This window comes from Dioscorea cayenensis, chromosome 13, assembly GCF_009730915.1.
Source record: "Dioscorea cayenensis subsp. rotundata cultivar TDr96_F1 chromosome 13, TDr96_F1_v2_PseudoChromosome.rev07_lg8_w22 25.fasta, whole genome shotgun sequence".
Classification (NCBI taxonomy): domain Eukaryota; kingdom Viridiplantae; phylum Streptophyta; class Magnoliopsida; order Dioscoreales; family Dioscoreaceae; genus Dioscorea; species Dioscorea cayenensis.
In genome coordinates, this window is record NC_052483.1 from 2,083,033 (window position 1) to 2,101,873 (window position 18,841).

Sequence of the window (18,841 nt, forward strand, 5' to 3'; positions counted from 1 at the left end):
TTAATACTTATTCCTTTTTTTTTTCTAATTCAATAATTTGTAAAAATAACAATAAATGCCTTTTTGATCTAATAAAATAGATAAATTAATAAAAAAATCACTAAAACGGAACAAATGAGGGAGTACATTGGTGAATTAGTCTATGTATGTATTACTTTATAAAATAAAAAATCATTTGGTTTGTTTAATTGATAAAAATATATGGTAAATTGAACAAGCTTTAACTTAGTTATTAATATTAATATATGATTAATTTAATTCAAAAAAATTTATTTATATATTATATTAATATTAAAATCTTAATTGGAACTGAGAGCGAAAACCCAAAAAGATTTAACTATTAAAATCCTGCACTTTGAACTATGTCCATACTTGATGTAGCAACAAATTTGACATAATTCAAAAATCATCAAATCCATAAATTATAGTATTTCAAAATTTTTTAATTTTTTTAAATCCACTAAAATAAACAAAAGATTTTCAATGATTTTGTAATTCAATACAAACACCACCTTAAAAACATTTGACCCCTCAGCAATAACTTCCTCCTTAAAAGGGTGAACAATAATCAATAAAAAAATTGGCTGATTCCAATCACACGCCAGCCACATTACAATTCTAAATATTCACAGTAACATTCCATGACATGGGATTAGTTAAAAGGATGAGCAGAAGCGGTCCTTATCTAGTACAAGGCAATAAGTGATACTTGGAATAAATATTCCATCGCTATCACTATCACTATCACTATCACTATCACTATCTTTCAAAAGATTGTTTGGATAATTATCCTAGTTATTCCCATAGGATACTTGATCCAAACACCACCAAAGAGACAATAATGCTGAATTATATAATTTAAGTACAAACATTGAACAGTAAAGTTAGGTTATGGTTCTCTAACATAAGGCCTCTATATCCATTGAGATGACAATAACAGACTTACTATGTACAAAAGTCTTTTGCATCACTTGTGGTTGCTCTGCAACAATGATACAAGAAGCTACCAAAACTATGGACTTGGTTCTTCAAAATTGAGTCTCGAGACTGTGAGTATTAGATCCCTTCAATGTCGCAATGTTAAGATCGTTTTTCTTAAAGGTAGCTACTAACAAAAAATTATTCAGTGCAGAGGAAAATTTTACCTTCTGCATTTCATGTTTCCTCCTTCACAAAAAAGCTCTGCGGCAAGGAAAAATCTTCCTCTTGATTAAAGATATCCATCTCTTCATCATCAGGTTTCTGGATTTACAACAAAGATGAGCCATTACAAATTCTGATTACCGATCTAACTTAAAATTGCTACATTCTCATAGTAACATGAAATTGGTATATTCAATCTTCACAATACTAGATTGCATGAATTATGGCAAAAGATATCAGAATGACAGATTTTGAAATAATTTTGAACTTAATAATGAACCATTATGTGCTGTTGAGATGGCTATATGTTAGTTAAAATGTTTAGAGGCATTGTCAAGACTGCAATGTTCTGAGAGTTGGTTAGGCTTATAGAATGAGAACTTTAAAGAAAACAAACAATTGTAAGGTAACTTTATTAACATGCGAACTATTAGTATTCATATGTTAACTTTACCAGCATTTCTAAATTAAAGAAGCGATCCAAGAGCTGCAAAACTTCATCTGCTGAAAAGTGCCTATCGCAGCTGTAAAAGCATGCCATGAAAATATGAGGGAAAAAAGTACAACACAAATCTCTTGTACCTACAGTGCAAGAGATCACAATGTGTGTTCATTTTACACAACAATGAATTAACATGCCAAATTAAGCAAACCTCCTCCGTAGATTCTCCATCAACCCATAAAGAACAAAGTGACGGTGCACACCTGCAGTAAGACAACCATCAAGAAAAATATCATCAGATGAGAGCAGCATTCATTAGATATCATTGCATTTTCCCGCTTTCTAAGCACACTAACTTTAATGGACAACACATACGGAAGAATAGTGAACAAATATTTATTTGAAATGCAAAACAAAAACAGATGGAAAGATCTCCAAAAATAAAAGGAGCCTTACATGCCAAATATTTTAGCTCTGAATGCGAATCAAAATGGTAATTATTTTCACATACTTGGTAATTAGCAACATAGGCCAATGAAATAATACAGTGCTTAGGTGGCATGATCTACAATGAGCACAAGTCACAATTTAAATCTTTTTTTTTTTTTTCATTAATTAGCTCAGAACTGCTACTTGGAGAAACTAAACCAAAAATCAAATCTAAATGCCCCAACAAAATCAAATTCATCGCAGAATCTACCATGACAGGAAGCAGGAAAATCATGTTTGCAACTACTTGAACCTGACTTATGCCTTATAGCAAAGCAGATGAAGTTGCATTAAATCCTATCAAGTTCCATATCAAATGAAAAAAAAAAGATAAAAGACTAATTTTAGAATGTTATAGCATGTCAAGCCAGAGCAAAAATATTAAGTATTAGATGAACCAAAAAAAAAAAACACTTATCAGTAGACATTTATATCTAGGCACGCCCATTAGGTTAATGTTCATAACCTAGGATAACTAAAAGTTGAGTAATTGAAACCTTGATGATGCCATAGTTAGTCTTACAGTGAAGTACAAGCATGAAAAATAATTAATTCTAGGGCACAAACAACACCATGAAGTTCAATTTGAGCCAACATTCTCACTAATCCTCTGAGAGGCATTTCATCAAACATTATCAATTCACAAAGCATGAGGAAACAAATCTCCATTACCTTTCAGCCTAACAGGAGGGTAAGTCTCCAGCGCTTCAAGCGCACGCAGCTCCAGCTCAACCTGCGAATGATCTTGATTCTGCCCACAAAAGTACACCAAATTAGATTGTTTAACAGAATCAAGCCAACAAATAAGCCGAGAAGGAAATCAAGAACAGGCCTTGGGGAGCGATGATGCAGAGGATGGCGGAGCCTGGGCAGGGGAATGAACTGAGACCCCATCCTGCTCCTCCTCGCCGGCGGGTTCCATGAATCTCAGACGGAGATCGAGATCGTGAAACCCTAGATTTTCAGGAAGCTTCCTCTCGCTCGCGCGGGCATTGTGGAAAAAAAGGTTTAGATATTTATTTATTCGTTTTCTTTCCCACTGTTTTCATTTTCCATTTTCCGTTTGCATTTTCCAAAAGATCAAATAAATCTCTATAACGTCCGTCAAGAAACTCCGTTATAACGGCGTCACTACCGAGCCGATGAGCCGAGTCGGCGCGTTAAAGCTCACCATCCTTTTAAATACACCCCCTCATCTCACGAGAAAAAGGGCTAGAAGACGACAAAATGCGGGTCCCACTCAACCTTTCCATCGAGATATATCTGTAGATCCAACGGCCGAGATTTCTCTTCGTATAAAATAATAATAAAAACGCTGAGCTTCGGGTCCGAACCTGAGAGGCTCGGATGACGAACCGGTAGGTTTGGACCGAACCGGAGGCGTCTTCCCCTCTTCGTTGAAATTTTGGCACCATCGTCGATCACTTTATCTTTGTTTCTCTACTACCCCGTCGAAGGCCGAGAGCTTCACGGCTGTTACGGCACGAAACCCTAACCCTAGACGTCGAATTCTGGAACGAGGGTGCTGATTTCCATCGCCATTGCTGGAGGAGTCCATCGTTGCTGGGTTTGTTGTTTTGTCAGCGTCTTGAAATCCTTGAGGTGGATCGGGGTGTAGCTCTGGTGGTGGTTGTGGCTGGGTTTTCCTGACGCGTTGAGCGGAGCTGCTGTTATTGGTGTTGCGTGGGTATGGGTGGTTTTTGAGCCCTAATTTGGTGGTTTGTTTTGGATTTGGACGCATTTGTTGTGGATTTTGTTGGGATGGAGTCGGGGAGGTCGCGCTTCTTTTTGTTTCCTGATTTTGAAGGTTAGTTCGGCTTTAGAAATTGAATCCTTTTTTTTTCCTGCTTTGTGTGTGTGTGTGTGTGTGTGTGTTGGTCTGTGTGTGCCACGATGGTAGCTTGTTTGTTTTTGTTGGCAGTTTTAGGGTTTGGAAGCCAAGTTTTTTTTGCAGCTTTGGGTGATTTTTCGGTGAGAAATGGAGAACTGAGAGCTTGGTTTGCGGTCTCTACCTTTTAAGCATGTCCTTGTTTCCGAAGCTAGGGTTTGATTTCTCTCAAATGTGAATTTTAGTACTTGGATTTTTTGTGAACGGGGTTTAGTTCGTCTCTTACTTATGGATTGCTAGTTTGGTTTCAGAAATTGGCGTCAAATAAAAATTAGTTAGGATACTGGTGAAGATTTGCACGAATTTGTATAATAATGCGGGGAAGCTTTTATCATTTTTAATTCCAAATACTCTGCTTGTTGGCTAGATACTTGTGGATGTGTCTGAAAATCTCTCTTGGCTTTGCACTGGCTTTTTCTTCAATTTAAAGCCTGTTAGACAATGTAAAAGTCTCTTTTTTGTGAGTTTTCCTAGATTTGTTGTTTTGATGTTTTAGAAGAGCCATGCTTCTTTCACTATGCGTGCACTCTTTCATTAAAGAAAACTCTTACAAAGATGAATTACCAAAGTACCATTTTTGAATCTTTTCAACTGTAATTCAATTTTTTGTGTTCTGCAGTTATTATCGTTTCACATTGATGATAACATATCTTGATTGCTACTGACTTCTGAGTCATTCTGTGGTTTTTGATGAATATTTGTTGAGTAGAGATAAATCATATACTCCCTAATAGTGCTTCTCACCAAGATTCCCTTATTCTTGTATCATATATGTGACTTAATAGTGGCAATGTCAAATGATGGACTGGATTATTGGTATGATTTGCAGTTTTTGCACTTTTATAATGCAGACTCTTAGAATTTTTAATTATCTCACAGTTTATTCAATGTTTTGCCAAATGACTGCATTGTTAGCTTCGTATGAACACCTGCATTGAAATGGTTTAATTGTTTTAAAGGGCACAAATTAGTTTTAAGTATCAATTTTTGTCATGATAAAATCTAGTTTTAAACCAAAATTGGGCAGGGATTGCACTAGAAGATTTTTTTTCCTTGTAAGTTTATGGGTGATGGGATTGATAATCTGTATTGAATATTTTATTTTTGGTTTCAATTACTTCAATTTTCTCATCATAATTGGTAATCTGCCTGATGAATTCATGAGCTAGGATCTTTTAGCAGCAGTGACTCTCCATTCACAATTCCAAAGTTTTTCTTCTGTTTGGCAAACTTCATATTTTGTCATCTTAAAATCTGCAGTTTAAAAATTTCCCCTTAGTATTTTATTTTACCTGGCTTAGTAAACCTTCTAAAGTTTACACGGATAATTCGCTTTGACCAGGTGCTTTCTGGCTCTCAAGAATGTGAAGTGTTGGCCTTATCAGTTGCTTTTGTCCTCCTTATGCCTGGGAATGAAGTTCCTGATAAGGTTCACAATTTTTTTGAGCAAAATAATTCGTCTCAGCATCCTCATTCACAAACAGTAGCCAGAAGTTGGTCTCTTGCAAACAGAAATCACTGGCTTAGCTCTCAAAGTCAGAATGGGATTCGTATTGGTTCTAATGTAAATAGTCATACTGTCCGGTATTCAGGTGCGTTTCCTTTATGAATTCCTTATTCAAATTAATTCAGCTTCCTTTTATATATTCCATGGATACCAAAAGTTTTTTCTAGGTTAGCAACAAGCACACTTCTCTTTGATCTTTTATTCTGTCTCTGAAAAATTTTGTGTTGACAGAGTCTGATAGCGGAAACAGTTTTCAGTCTTCACAGTTTCCCTCTGGAAATCTGAATCATTCAGGTTCAAAGAAGGAAGTCATCACAAGCCAACTTAGAAATCAACAGTCAACCTCAAATGGGTCCACTCATGGATCTCAGACTTTCAAGTCAAGTACTGACCACACAAGGTTGCTAGAAGATGGTAGATTTTCAACCATGCAAAGGTTAATGTTAAAAGGCCAAATTCCTTTGGCACTCTTAAATCTAGTTCTAGGCCTGTATGGCCTTTGGAAGTATCTTGTTTTGCTAAATCTATAGTTGACTTTGACTTTGTTGGCAGTCAGCAGCAGCTTACAAGGAGCCAGCAGCCTGGAATGTCTCAACCTCAGCCTAGGGAACAGGCAGGGTCGAATGACATACAGTTGTTGCAACAGCAATTATTGTATAAACAGCTACAAGAATTTCAGCGGCAACAACAATTTCAACAACTAAATCAGGTAGTAAGGCAACAGAATTCAGGCAGCCAGCTGGTTGGTTCTAAGCAGGCTGCTGTAGACAAACTGCCAGCTTTGCTCAATGGCACACCCATTAGCAATGTGGGTAATAGCCTGAGGCAAAATGAATTCGTGGGAAGTGATGCAAAGATAGCAAGCAGCTCTCAGATGTTTGATGGCAACTGGGCACAACACAGTGGTTCTTCAGCCATGTATGGAATTACAAATGGGCTTATGCTACCTAATGATCAAGGCCAAGTAATGCGGTCAATGGGGTTTTCTTCACAACAGCCTGATCAGTCCTTGTACGGTATGCCTGTTTCTAGCGCCAGACCCCACTTGAATCAATATTCTCAGTTCCAAGGAATGCCTAATGCTTCTTCTGGTGTGATGACAAATTCTTCTCAAAGAGGCCCTCCTGTATTTACAGAGCATGGACACACGCAAGATGGCATAATGGTTACAAAGCAGGACTTACGAGGAAGTGGCTTATTTGTGAGTGCTACAAATCAAAATCAAATTAATGGTATGGCGACAGAACAATTTCATCAAATCCCTCATCAGTCTCGTAATATTCAGGTTCAAGAAATTCCAAAGGGTCAGGAGCAATCTGATTTTTTAGGAAATTTACAGGACAAGACTTTTGTGCAGGCTGGGGCTTCACAACATGTGTCTAGTCTTGATCCCACTGAGGAGAAGTTATTGTTCGGTACTGATAATGATGCTAGTTGGGTTGCTTCTTTTGGAAGAAGTGGCAACAGTAGCACAGGTGAGTATCTTCATGGAAATCCTTTGGGAGATAATGATTGCTTTGGTGCCTTTCCATCAGTTCAGAGTGGAAGCTGGAGTGCTCTCATGCTTGATGCTCTAGATGCTTCTAGTAGTGATACTGGAGTTCAGGAAGAGTGGAGTGGCTTAAGTTTTCAGAAGACAGACACATCCATTGGGAACCATTCTGCCTTATTGAATAACAATGAAAAACAACAAGCTTGGAATGATAACCACTTGCAGAATGCATCTTTGATTTCAAAACCTTTTCCTCCATTTAATGAATCAGAAGCAAGCCCTAGTTGTCAGACTGCTCCGAACTTTCAGCCTTCCTCTGGAAGATTTAACTATGGGCATAATGACCAAGTATCCATCAATGTTCCAAATGAATCATCTCAGCATTCAACTAAAGAAGCAGAGAAGCACTTGGATCAGGATCCCCAACAAAAACAATTTATGGAGGGTGGTTTCCAAGCACAAATGCGACCAGACGGCTCTACTGGTGGTGCTTGGGTAGGACATGCCTATGAGCAGGCGATGAGCGCAGCAAGTGCTGCAGAATTGAATTTGAAAACAGCAAATACAAAGGGAGCTTGGGCTCATCATCAAAACACACCCTTGTCCAATGTTGATAGTGGCAGGCCCAATCATAAACATGGTGGCTGGCACATGAACGGTCCTGTGCCAGCTAACAACAGTGATATTTTGTCATTTCCCAGTGATAGGCAATGGCATGATCAGAAAGCTGATATGAATGAAACCATGCATGCAGAAAGGGACCATGGTAGCGGCATGTGGAAGACTGTTTCAAATAAAGCTGATTTGACTGGTGAGTTGGAGCCTTTGGAATCTCATATTGGAAGTACCAAAATGGGAGCTCAATCTCCATATTTAAGTGGCTTTCCTGGTGCTATGAGTGCAAGCTCTGTAGCAAGGAATGAGGGAATGAATCAACAAGGATTCAACATTCATCAAGTCAATTTTGGGAGGCCTGTTTCTCTTGATTCTTATGTGAAATATAAGGGCAATGAAACTATTGGATCAGTCCAGGATCAGGTAGGTAGTGGGCCACAAACTTGGGACTCATCCATGAGAAATGTTGATAGAGGATTTAGTGAAACTGGTGATAAGCTCCCAAAAATTGTCTTGAATGAAAGCTGTTCTCCCAGTCCTTCTAATTCCGGTAACCTTAGTGACAGGAGTGTTGAAAGGAGGAACCAATTTGTGGCTGGAAATGTTGCCCATCATTTTGGTGTTGGCAACCAAAATACCATTGGACAGTCTGGTCAACAAACTATTGGTTCTCGCAAGTTTCAATATCATCCCATGGGAAACGTGGGCATGAATATGGAACTTACTGATGGCTCAAATCGGAATATATATCGTCAAAGTCTGGCGCAGCATCAAGGATTGAAAAATATAAATCAAGGTTTTGCTGGGCATTCACAGTTTATTAGTCATGTTGCTTCCAACAATGCCATGAATACTGGAATGGTACAATAATATTCACCCTTTGTTATTTTTCTTCATGGCCTTTTAATTTTGGCATCTTGATAGCTTTACTTTTGTACAGGAACAAGTAACTAATTTTCAAAGAACTTCAAAAGGGCCGGAGGAAACACTATCTGGAACCTCTGCTTCTTATGCTGAGCCCACTAAATCTACTTCATTTGGTGGAACAACTGCTCAATGGTCCCAGAACAACAGAGCAAATCAGACAAGGTTACTTGTTAACTTGAATAGTAGTAATCAATCTGATCACTCTTCTTATTTGTGAAGTATTTCATTTGTTACCCTACATTTCCAGATTCACCTCTTCACGGTTTTGGTTAAATTTCTCTTAATTTATACTTCATTACATTGACATATGGTTGGCTTTCATGTGGAACAACTCATCATGCAAATTGTAAATGGGCTATTTTGTGTTCTTAAGGCCACTGCTCGTCTTTCAAATGACTTTTCTATGAGCAGAGACAAGGATGAGAGGAAATTTTGGTTTTGTATGGATTTTCTTATTTGCCAAATCTCTTTACAATGTGGTCAATATGATCTTTGCAGTCAAAATATGCTGGAGCTTCTCCAGAAGGTAGATCAGTCAAATGAGAACAATTCTGTACCACAATTCCAATTTTCTGCTGATAGGATGCAATCTGAGATCCCCCACATGGCTGCTGCTTCTGATGGGTCTGCTTCACATCATCAGTATAACCAGTCTTCTGCGTTGCAAGGTTTTGGTTTACGATTGGCACCACCATCCCAAAGGCAAGCAGTTGCAAACCATGCATTGTCCCGTCAGATCTCACATGATTTAAATGTACAGCAACTTGATCCAGAGTCTGTGGGCTATGACCATAAACTGTCAAATACTACTGCTTCAGCCCAAGCTCAATCCCCACTTCCTGCAGACGAAACGTCTCAAAGAGAAAATTCTGATAATGATTCCAACTTATCTGGCCAAGCAGACAAGGTAATTCCCCACTTGCTTGTGTGTTTTAAATCCTTATCTGCCATCCCCTTAACTTTTTCTTTGGAGAATTAGTGGCAGCTGAATTAACAATGCTAATATTTGAATGTTTTCAGTACAATTAGACATGAAACAATGGATAAATCTGTAGATACTTTGGTCTAGGTTGGACCCACTAGTTTAAAGGGGCCTCATTTTCTAGTTCCTACCCATGTTTTTTATATGATGGAACCTTAACAAACCAATTTATTCAAAGCTTAATATCCAATGTAGCGGGAAAAGGTCCATGTTTTGAGATACCTTCATCTTCTTATATTTGTCCATCTGCTGCTTCACAGTTTCAGTCTAGGCATACAACCCATTCTCCAACATTGGGTTCAAGTTTTTCACATCACAGAAATACAAGCCAACATGCTCCTCAATTGGAAGCAAAGTCAGCCTCTTCTGCATCAGGCATGTCTAGACAAGCTGGTTACTCAACAATGTTGAATAAAGTTTGGAAAAACCTATCGGCTAATCGTCTGTCAGGTGTCCAACCTCAGAACTTTACTCCAAATATACTTCAGTCCATGATTCCATCAACTAGTGGAAGGGATGCAAACTTCTTGACCCCACAGAAAGCAGATGATCGAAATAACAAAGGAAGCGCTGATCTTGAAGGGTCTACTACATGTTCTATTAATTCACAACAAATCTCTCATGGAAATCCAGTTAGGGAAAATTCTACACCACAAATACCTCCTGCGAGAATGGATGCTCCTCCTGAATTAGGTGTCGGACATTATGCACAAGATCCATCTGCAAAACATATTACAGGTGGTGATCCTGCAGTCTCTGTTCCGTCTCTGGTCCGCCTGCACCAGCTAGACCTTAGAAGGGGAAAGCATATGCCAAATTCAGCACAAGATTCACAGGTCCATGCACTTTCTCAGAAGGTTGCCTCTTCTAGTCATGATATTGGGATCCATGGACATGGTCCAAGAGCATCAGATGATGTTCAACAACAACAATATTCATTGCTGCAGCAGATGCAGGCAATGAAGGGTGTGGATTCTGATCAAGGTAAAAGCACTGAATCAAAGATTAAAGGAGCTGATTTTAGTTCTCTTAGCTCACAGATGCGCTGGAAGGCAGCTCAGTTGTTTAATTACGGACAGAACACCGTTTTCAGGGTTCCTACTGATGGTGAATTGGGATTGAATTCACATGGCCCATTGTCATCTGAGAAGAAAATGCTAAGCTTTTCACCACAAGAGAATCATGACAAAAGCCCAAGCTCCTCTTCTCAGATTGTTGGTAGAGAGGTATCTTCTCAGGATCTCTGTACTCCTGGAAGAAATGATGTTCATCCTCATTCTGTTCCTTTGAGTTCCCAATCAGCTTTTGTGGGAGGAAGTGAGCGCCCCTTTGTTAGCCCCCAAATGGCCCCTTTGTGGTTTGAGCAATATGGAAATTATAAAAATGGTCAGATCCTTGCTTTGTATGACAAGCAGAATGCTGTAAAATTTGGCAACCAGCAGCACTTCTTTGCAAAATCTTCTGCAAGCATGGATAACAATGCAGTGCTGGATCAGAGAAATGATATAGGCAGTGTAACAAGTCTTGGGCAAGGTACATCTTCCTCTGTAGTTGACTCTGATGAAGTGGTGCCACCTGTCTCTCTGGTTCATGATTCAGTTTTGAGGCCAAAGAAGCGTAAAATTTTAACATCAGATATTGCATGGCACAAGGAGGTCAGTCAGGGACCTCGAAGGCGGCGTAGTATTAGGTGAGGTTATTTATACAATATGTTTATCTTGTTCAGCAGCATTTTATTCTGCATCAGTTAGGGCAGTGAAATGACTCTTACATCCTTTTTGTGAATTTCTTCCAGCATTGCTGAGCTGGAATGGGCTCAGGTTTCAAATAGACTGATTGAGAAGGTTTGTTCAGGATTATCTTTGATGGTCATTTTCAATGTTCTGCCATCGCTAATTTTAATCCACTGTAATGCCCTGGGTTTTATTGGTGTTATATTTATTGTAGGTTGAAGATGAGTTTGAATTGTTTGAGGATGGTCCATCAATTCCTCAACCACGGAGGAGGATAATATTGACTACCCAGCTAATGCAGCTAATCTTTCCTTCCGTACCAACGACAATACTTACTGCAGAACCGAGTTCATGTTATGAAAATCTGACCTACTTTGTTGCTAGATCAGCACTTAGCGATGCATGTAATTCAACTTTTTCTTCAGGAAGCAGTTCTAGTGTGGACATCCACAGTGGAAATATGTGAGTATTAATGCCATCTTGATCACAGTAAAGCAATAAATATTTACCCCCCTAGGTGACTGATTCATTTGCATTTGACTCTGAAATCACAGCTCAAGTATTTATTACTTCACTAAAACTCCCGCATTTTTAATGGACTTTGATATGTATTTATATTTTTTTTGCAACCATTCACTGTTGATGGACCATCAAATTTGGCTTTAATAAAATAGCCTTCTGATTTGCAGGAACTCTGAGAGTATCAAAACATCTGAAGAAAGCAGCAAGCATATCATCTTAAAATTTATGGAAGGTGTCATTGGAAGAACTAGGAAACTAGAAAGTGATTCATCAAGGTAAGTCCAGACATAGGTTTGCCAAAAATTCATCATTTTCTTTTCTTGCCTGGTGATTCTTTTCTTAGGTTGTTTATGATGCAGATTATTATGGTTACAGTGCTCCTTTTGCTCTTAAGTTTCTTCATGACACTTGCCAACTGAAAATATAGTTATCTTTGGTAACAACTTTATGTCTAGTCGAAAAGGACTTCTTTCCTTAGCTTGCTTTGCTAGGAATTACCTCCTGGTTGCGAAATCTGATGAGGGCTAGCAGAAGACATATTGTGGTTGGTGCTTGTTTCTTTTACATTGATGATTATGCCTTGTACTTTGATAGTGCGCCAATGTTCTGGGCCTGTCTGAGGACAATCATTAATTAGCATCTGGCTCTTCTCCTCATCAACCAATAAATCATTGACTGACCATATCTGCATGTTGCTTCTGTTGCTCTTTCTGGTCCCATGGGTTTGGAGCAAATTTGGTGGTGTTGATAGCTAAGGTTTGCAAATGGTTAAAAGAATTAGTATATATTGATGTTCTGGAAGGAATTGGAATCTAGAAAGTTATATAAACAAACATATTTCTGCATTTTTTGAAGAGACGTTGCTTGTTTTCATTGCTTCATGACTTGTGCACATTGAGGTCAATATTATTATATTCCAAGCTCATGGTCATGCTTTGTATTTGAGAGGACATTCAGGGTTGTGGATATGATGTGAGCCATGAGATTGAAGTATATATGTTGATTCCCGTTACTTCTGAGTAAGGCAAACGTGCACTTTTTTGAGGCGCTTAATAGGTTGTGGGGTGGGAATCTTTTTTGACTCCTTATTTATTCCTGAGGTAGAATGTCTTAAGCTGAAATAGGACCAGCCCCCAAGCTTGGTGATGTTTCACAAAGCGCATATATCTCAAAACATCTTTTCAACTGTTTATCTAATAATCCACAAAGGGAACCTCTTCCATTGCTAATAGCCTTTAGGAGTGTGGGAAAGTGGATTAAAGTTTTGGCAAGGTGCTTCTTGTTCCCTTGAATTGTCCAGGTTGCTTATGTCATGCATCCAATTCTATTACTTTTTTTTTCTGATAACTTCTTAGTATTATGTCATTTCTTGGTTTTCTTTACAAATTCAATTGTTTTACATTCTTTACATGGTCTTTGGTGTCCATCTTTTGAACTTTATGACCATTACTGCTTGAGGTATATGGCTTCAATAATTTGAAGCAGGCTGTGTTTGGGATTTCCATTTCGGTTTTACTGATTCTGTTTTATCTACCGTCTCAGATTGGACAAGCGCATGTCGCTACTAGATGTAAGAGTAGAATGCCAGGAGTTGGAAAGGTTCTCCATTATCAACCGGCTAGGCAAGTTCCATGGCCGGAGTCAAGCAGAGGGCGTCGAGAGCTCAACCTCTGAAGGTGCCCCTCGCAGAATATTCCTCCAGAGATACGTTACCGCTCTCCCCGTGACCGGGAATCTTCCTGAAGGGACACCTTGTTTCTCGCTCTAGATCTCCATATCCCTTCGATATTTTTGCCCTATTCACAAGCATCGGCCGCCTGTACCCCATGCCTGTCGTGCGCATCCACTCTCTCTCATATAAAGAAGCTGAAAATCCCGGGCGCAAAATTAGCTGAAAGTCATCACTTTAACATAAAGAAGCCGATGCGAACCTCATTCCCGGCCGTTGCTCAATCTGTTAGTACACCCTTTTTTTGTATATTCATGAAAAATCGAAAAAGGAGATCCAGGGTCAACAATGTTTTCCCACATTAAAGTACCAGTGATCTGTCTTATATTATTGTCAGAAATACATCACCTTCTTGTAGTTTTCTATTATGATGACAACAACAAACAACATGGAATTATTTGTTCCTATCTTCTCCTCTCTCTCTCTCTCAAGTGTGAATTCAAACATGCAACTGTGACCAGGAAAATAAAATAAAATTATAAATCCAGACAACCACACGCATTCAAATAAAAACAGTTATAAAAAGTATCATTTGGTGTGTTTGTGTGTGTGTGACCACTGAAGCTTTCAGACAAAGATAGATATGATCCCCCCATCATGTCTGCCGCCAATTACATACTTGTTTAAGATTCACTTGTACGTCCAACAAAAGAAACATTACATGGAAAGTGATGGTCAGAAGGATCTTTGTCTTTTGGACTCTTTCTTTACATCATTGGTTGATGAGACAAAACAAAAGGTAGTAGTAGTAGTAGCAGCAGCAACAACAACAACAACAACATTGTTATTAATAAGAACTTGAAAAGAAAGAGATAGAGAGAGAAAGATAGTGTGAAAGAGATTTATGGCTGGAATTGCGGAGATGTTGGTGTCTTTTTAGGTCCAATTGGGGCTCTGATTGGACCACGGTGCTGGAAAACTTAAAACACTAAAAGTTCTCAAAAGAGAACGTTTTCTATTTAACTAAACGGACCTTTTTGACGTCGTTTATGAGATAGCCAACTAACGGAGCTTGTCGGCTCGGCTCAACTTAATACCTATAAAATTAAGGGCATTTGCTTTATGTACCCCTTGAAATTAGTTAAATAATATATTTGAATTAATTTTGGAACACTTGAGGTTGAGTGAAAAGTTAAATAATATATTGATTTAATTTTGGGTTGTATATTTCAATGGTTGAAGTTGAGTTATTGAATGTAATTAAAAACAAAAGTAAGGGTAAATGACCATTTTATTTTAGATTTTTTTTTTATATGTTGTTCAAAAAATATTGAAGTTTGTTTATGTATAATTTTATTTACACCAACACCAACTTTTTGTGGGGGTTATTGTTATATAAGGAATTGGTTTTATGCAATTATTGTGATTTTTAAATAATTAATATGGATTTTAGGCGGTTTGCTTAACTTGGTCTGAAAAATTAAAATGGATTCCAAGTATGATTGTGTTTAACTATTGAGTGCTTAAAGTAAATGTTGATAATTAGCATTTCATATGCTTATATACATAAATAAATTTAAAATGGAAATTAAAACCATAATTTCTGCACCTGTTTTCCTTGAGCAGGAGAAGCAATTGATTCTGTGAAAATTAATTCTTGATTCACTTGAACTAGAAAGTGCATTAACCTGAACAAAAATGAAAGTAGATATGATCAATTGTCAATTGAACCATGTCCTGCAAATAATTTAATACAAGTATAATAAAAGCATTATTATGATTCAATCTCATCAATCTTTAAAGTATCAGTACAAAATGTGATCATCTATATGCCTTTACCTCTTTATACAAGTATAATTCAAGTGTTGTTTATTTAAAAGGATCGATAGCCGAATGCTGTCAACTAGCAAATGTTCTCTTCAATTGTCCTAAGATTACCAGTGTTGAATCTCTTCCTAAATCTCTTTCCAAATGGCCCATAAGAACTCAGGAATTGACCTTGATCAGTTGAGGATTCTTTCAAATGTCTGTTTTTATCAAATTTGAGCAGACATGACTATTTGATAAAAATTAGTAGATGTCATATGTCCTACAAGTTGGATTCATACTGCTCGATCATTATCAATTTATCATCCATTTTCCTACAAGTAGCCTCTTCTGAAATTTGAATCCAACTCAATCCAGGCTCTTTTCCTTTTATTCCTGTTTGAATTCCATTCCTTACTTTTTCTGCATCAATCCATTTCCCGGCTTCAGAGTACAAACCGGACATGAGCACGAGTGTCGGATTATCTTCATTTTGCATTCTTAGAACATGGTTTTTAGCAAGTTGAGCTAATTCTACATCACCATGAAGCTTGCAAGAGGACAAAAATACCGTCCATACTAATGCATCGGCCGGAAATGGCATATCTGTGATGAAATGTTTAGCTCTATCCAACATACCTGCTCTGCCAAACATATCAACCATGCAAGCATAGTGCTCCATGGATGGTGATATTCCATGCTTAGTAGACATCAGCTCAAAGAGCTGCTTCCCAGTTTCTACAAGCCCGCATCGGCTGCATGCAGATAAAAGGGAAACAAATGTCACATAATTTGGACTAATGCCATACACTTCCATTCTATCGTAGAGCTTGAGAGCTTCCTGGCCATATCCATGTTGGGCATATCCGGTGATCATTGTATTCCAAGAAACTATATCCTTATTACTGAGTTTTTCAAACAATTTTCTTCCATCTTCCAAAATTCCACATTTTGAGTACATGTCTAGTAGAGCACTGTCGGTGAATTCATCATCCATGACACCGAGCTTGATGCTGCAAGCATGAATGCATCTTCCTTGCTCTAGACTAGGCAAACTACCACAAGCCTTTAAGACAGCAGAGAATGTGAAACTGTTGGGAGTTATCGAGGAGGAAATCATTGTTCTAAAGAGGTTTAGCGCTTTCAAATGAAGTCCCAATTGTGACATCCCTGATATAATCGTAGTCCATGAGACAACATTATTTATTTTCATCTTACCAAAAAGATCTAAAGCCTCATCAGTTGCACCCCTTTTGATTAGAGTATCCAAAAGAGCGCTTGTCACCATCAAGTCTGATCCATAACCATATTTGATTGCATGGGCATAAACACTCCATTCGTGTCCCAAACACGAAGTTAACAAGACAACAAAGGTAACATGATCAATATCCAATCGCCTACGGTTCATGTCAGAAAACAAGCTCACTGCCTCAAGAAAATTTTCATTCTGTCCGTGCCCATAAATCATGGCATTGTAGGAGACCGTGTTCCTGTCCCTCATTCGATCAAAAACAGTACATGCCTCTTCAACCTTACCACATTTCATGTACATATCAATCAAAGCAGTGTTGACCACTAAATCTTTGCGGAAACTGGACTTCTCCACAAGCCCATGAGTTGTCCTTCCCAACTCAAGAGACTTCAGAACACTACAAGCCTTCAGCAAACTAGAGAAAGTACCGTCATTTGGGACTAAGCCTCTTGATCTCAGTTCATGAAAATACTCCACTGCAAATTCATCAAAGCCATTCTTCAAACAACCAACAATCATTGCATTGTACAAAGCAATATCAATGCAAACAACACTCAAAAAAACCATCTTCATGCAATCCACATCCCCAAAATTTCCATACATATCAACAAGAGAAGTCCCAACAAAACAATCAGAATCAAAGCCAGTCTTCAATATAAGCCCATGAAGTTGCTCTCCAACATCTCTTCCCAACTCCGAGCACGCCTTAATCAAGCCTCCAAAACTAGACTCTGTCACCTTAAATTCAGAACCCCTCCTAACTTCTCCAAAAAGCCTTAAAGCTTCCTCATAAGACCCAAAACTCACATACCCTGTCACCATTGAATTTATCATGACAGCATCCTCAACAGGACACTGGCGTAAAACTGACACAGCCGAGCTCGCATCACCAAATTTCGAATACATATCAATTAGAGCTGTCCTCACATACACATCCGATTCAAAACCTGATACAATTACTTGAGCATGAATTCCCTTCCCAACAACAACTGAATCCAACTTTGCAGAAGCTACAACCAAACCCGAAAACACAAACTGGTTGGGCTCCAATGCTTCCCTGCGCAACTCAGACATAAGTTTCAAAGCAAGTCTCGGGCTTTTACACCGAGAATGAGCAGAAATCAATATGGAATAAGAAATTAAGTTTCTTTCAGGCATTTCATCGAACAGTTTGCGTGTGTCTTCGAAACTATAGAATTTGGAGTAGAAACCAAGGAGGGGATTGACAAGATTGGTATGGAACAAGAAGCCAAGCTTGATGATTTGTGCATGAATGCATTTGCAGAGAGGAAGAGAGTTGTGAGAAATTGAGGATTTGAGAGAAGATGAAAGCAAAGAGTACGTGATTGTGCATGGAGAAAGCATAATGGTGGCTTGAGTTGTGTTTGCATGAAGTGAGATAAATGAAGGGTTTTTGCTTGCAGACCCCTGCAAAATGGGGAAAATAAAGTTTATTTATATCTTCTTATAATTTTTTCCTTTATTCGTTTATATATCCTCCAATCGAAATTATCTTAAAATTTTCAATATATCCTGGTTTATTAGTATTAAGTCCCCCGCATAAAATTTTTAAAGAAGTGGATTCAAACACAAAAAAATATTTTTTTAATTGTAAAAACATTAAATTACAATTTACCTTTATATCAATATTCATATATATATATATATATATAGAGAGAGAGAGAAAGTATTGGCTGTGGACCTTCATAGACAGTAGCATTAACTTAGCTACAATGAGAGCTAATTTTGATTTAACTAGGGTTGATTAATTTAGTTTTGATTTATAGTAATTTAGTTTTGGTTTATAGCATGATTGCTGTAGTTCTAGTAGAAATAGCGGTTCAGATTTGTTTAATTACTGATAGTAACGTTCATAGATTTCGATTCTACGAATGTGGATAGATGATCGAACCTCATATATATATATATATATATATATATAATATGTCAACTGTGGATGTTCAATGAAAGTTCATAGTCAAGCACAATACAAATTAGATAGTTACAGTGATTATTAATTAGGGTTTATCGGTATTAATTAGTTTGGTTTTTTATAACTACTATAGGTTATATTTATTGAGACATTGTATGATAAATACTGTGCATTCAATTTTTTACTTTATATTATTCATAAACACAGTGATGTTATTTATCACACAGTACACAATCATTAGATTTATAATAACAAAAACAATCAGTAATTTGGCTCGTGATAGAGATTGAGATTTTTTTTTACTATTTTGATTTTTTCCGTAGTAAATAATAATGGCTTATATACATATTACATGTTAGTTTCAAATTGTGTTTTTTTATTAATAGTTTTCAATTGATTAATATAGTAACTTTAAATTTGATATATATATATATATATACT

General features: G+C 37.6%; 3 protein-coding genes across 4 annotated transcripts; 1 reads left to right on the forward strand and 2 right to left on the reverse strand.

Annotated features, from left to right (window-relative positions):
* Window positions 1-832: 832 nt before the first annotated feature.
* On the reverse strand, window positions 833-3,087 carry LOC120274718. Of its 2 annotated transcripts, XM_039281251.1 has the most exons (6): window positions 2,907-3,087; window positions 2,747-2,825; window positions 1,797-1,848; window positions 1,598-1,667; window positions 1,146-1,242; window positions 833-1,064 (listed from the first exon to the last, which is right to left on the reverse strand). In XM_039281251.1, exons 1-5 carry the CDS (start codon window positions 2,994-2,996, stop codon window positions 1,156-1,158), a joined length of 378 nt encoding a protein of 125 aa, XP_039137185.1. In that variant the 5' UTR covers window positions 2,997-3,087; the 3' UTR covers window positions 833-1,064; window positions 1,146-1,155. The 2 variants fall into 2 exon arrangements, with proteins under 2 accessions (XP_039137185.1, XP_039137184.1); XM_039281250.1 differs by having other exon boundaries at window positions 833-1,242; window positions 2,907-3,086.
* A 378-nt stretch (window positions 3,088-3,465) lies between these two features.
* LOC120274717 lies at window positions 3,466-13,834 on the forward strand. Its single transcript, XM_039281249.1, has 11 exons — window positions 3,466-3,881; window positions 5,305-5,554; window positions 5,701-5,905; window positions 6,022-8,437; window positions 8,517-8,665; window positions 9,002-9,410; window positions 9,746-11,175; window positions 11,281-11,329; window positions 11,433-11,680; window positions 11,908-12,015; window positions 13,283-13,834. The coding sequence occupies exons 2-11, from the start codon at window positions 5,365-5,367 to the stop codon at window positions 13,506-13,508; spliced, it is 5,430 nt and encodes a 1,809-aa protein (XP_039137183.1). The 5' UTR covers window positions 3,466-3,881; window positions 5,305-5,364; the 3' UTR covers window positions 13,509-13,834.
* Window positions 13,835-15,017: 1,183 nt separating this feature from the next.
* On the reverse strand, window positions 15,018-17,928 carry LOC120274576 (putative pentatricopeptide repeat-containing protein At3g25970). The gene is made up of 2 exons (XM_039281120.1): window positions 15,249-17,928; window positions 15,018-15,097 (listed from the first exon to the last, which is right to left on the reverse strand). The coding sequence occupies exon 1, from the start codon at window positions 17,830-17,832 to the stop codon at window positions 15,499-15,501; it is 2,334 nt and encodes a 777-aa protein (XP_039137054.1). The 5' UTR covers window positions 17,833-17,928; the 3' UTR covers window positions 15,018-15,097; window positions 15,249-15,498.
* Window positions 17,929-18,841: the final 913 nt, after the last annotated feature.